Below are 1,208 nucleotides of genomic sequence, written 5' to 3' on the forward strand. Positions count from 1 at the left end.
GGATCATACTTTTAAATACCCCAAGCATACCCACCAGCTTCTGTCGGCGAAATCGGAAAAAGTGTTATGAGTGGTTTTAATCAGAATTCGTTAATTCCTCAAGTAAATGATTTGTTACATAAAATTTAAAAATAAATATGTTAATACCTAAATTGATACACTCTTTTTCGGCAAATGGGTTGGAGAAACCATCAGTCCTATATTCCGGGATGCAATCGTGCATTCCGGATCAAGATTTACTAACATTATTATTCATTTAGCAACATTTCGCATAAGTGTTTTCGCATAAGCAGTTAGTGATATCTAATATGTGTAATATATTGATATGGAGAAAGTTAGTGATATTTTTAGTTAGTGATATCTAATATCTGTGATAACGGGTTTTCTAATTTAACTCAAACATTTCTTTTAATGAAATTAACTTTAGCAGATTTTCAAAAATTATTTAGAACTATATGGATCTAAAATATTCCTTTGAACTAGTGCTTTTCAACCTTTTCTTGACCACTTGACTACTTTGGCTTCTTTATTTGTACCAAATGACCATAAAGTTCAAAAATAATAAATTCTATTAATTTGAAGATAAACTTTAATCAAAATTTTAATTTATAAAACATTGATAAGAATAACCTTCCGTTTTTTTTCTCCTTCATCGCGCCACCATCCTTTCGGATCATTCTTGCAGTTACCTATGATTAATAAATTATCAGGACTATAGTTAACACTTGAGAATCACTACCTTAAATAAAAAAATCTATAAATTATCATACCATTATTTATTTTCCTCTCTAAATTTTTGTTCTATTTAGGTGCTCGAATGCGTTTTGGTAGCAGCAATGTTAGTGGACAATATGGTCGAACAATTGATGATATCTTTTCGGCGCAAGAATATCGTAATTAGGCATGTTTTGATACGGGAATTAGACCGGAGGAACGACAATCAAGATGGTCACATACATACGGTGAAAAACCTGGTGCATCAATTCGTAGCTCATCGCTTCCATCAAGGGCTATGTTAACTGCTGTTAGTTGTATTTAAAATTTCAATAAATTTGATTTTTCGAAATTTTAAAGTAACAAGCTTTTGCACAAACTTTTAAAAAACTTAATTTTTCAATTATATATTACAATATAAACAAATAGATTGCATAAAATATAACTTTTTTGAAAACCTTTGTGCAATTTTAAAAAGAAAAAATAGAAGTTTT

The 1,208-nt window shown here is 29.5% G+C and overlaps 1 protein-coding gene across 1 annotated transcript; it reads left to right on the forward strand.

Moving 5' to 3' along the window:
- Positions 1-809: 809 nt before the first annotated feature.
- On the forward strand, positions 810-1,019 carry LOAG_15816 (hypothetical protein; the record flags this gene model as incomplete). Its single annotated transcript, XM_003151304.1, has 1 exon — positions 810-1,019. A coding segment is annotated over one exon (210 nt), but the record flags the coding sequence as incomplete, so codon positions are not given.
- Positions 1,020-1,208: the final 189 nt, after the last annotated feature.

The sequence above is a fragment of the Loa loa genome, assembly GCF_000183805.2.
Source record: "Loa loa unplaced genomic scaffold supercont3.2820, whole genome shotgun sequence".
Classification (NCBI taxonomy): domain Eukaryota; kingdom Metazoa; phylum Nematoda; class Chromadorea; order Rhabditida; family Onchocercidae; genus Loa; species Loa loa.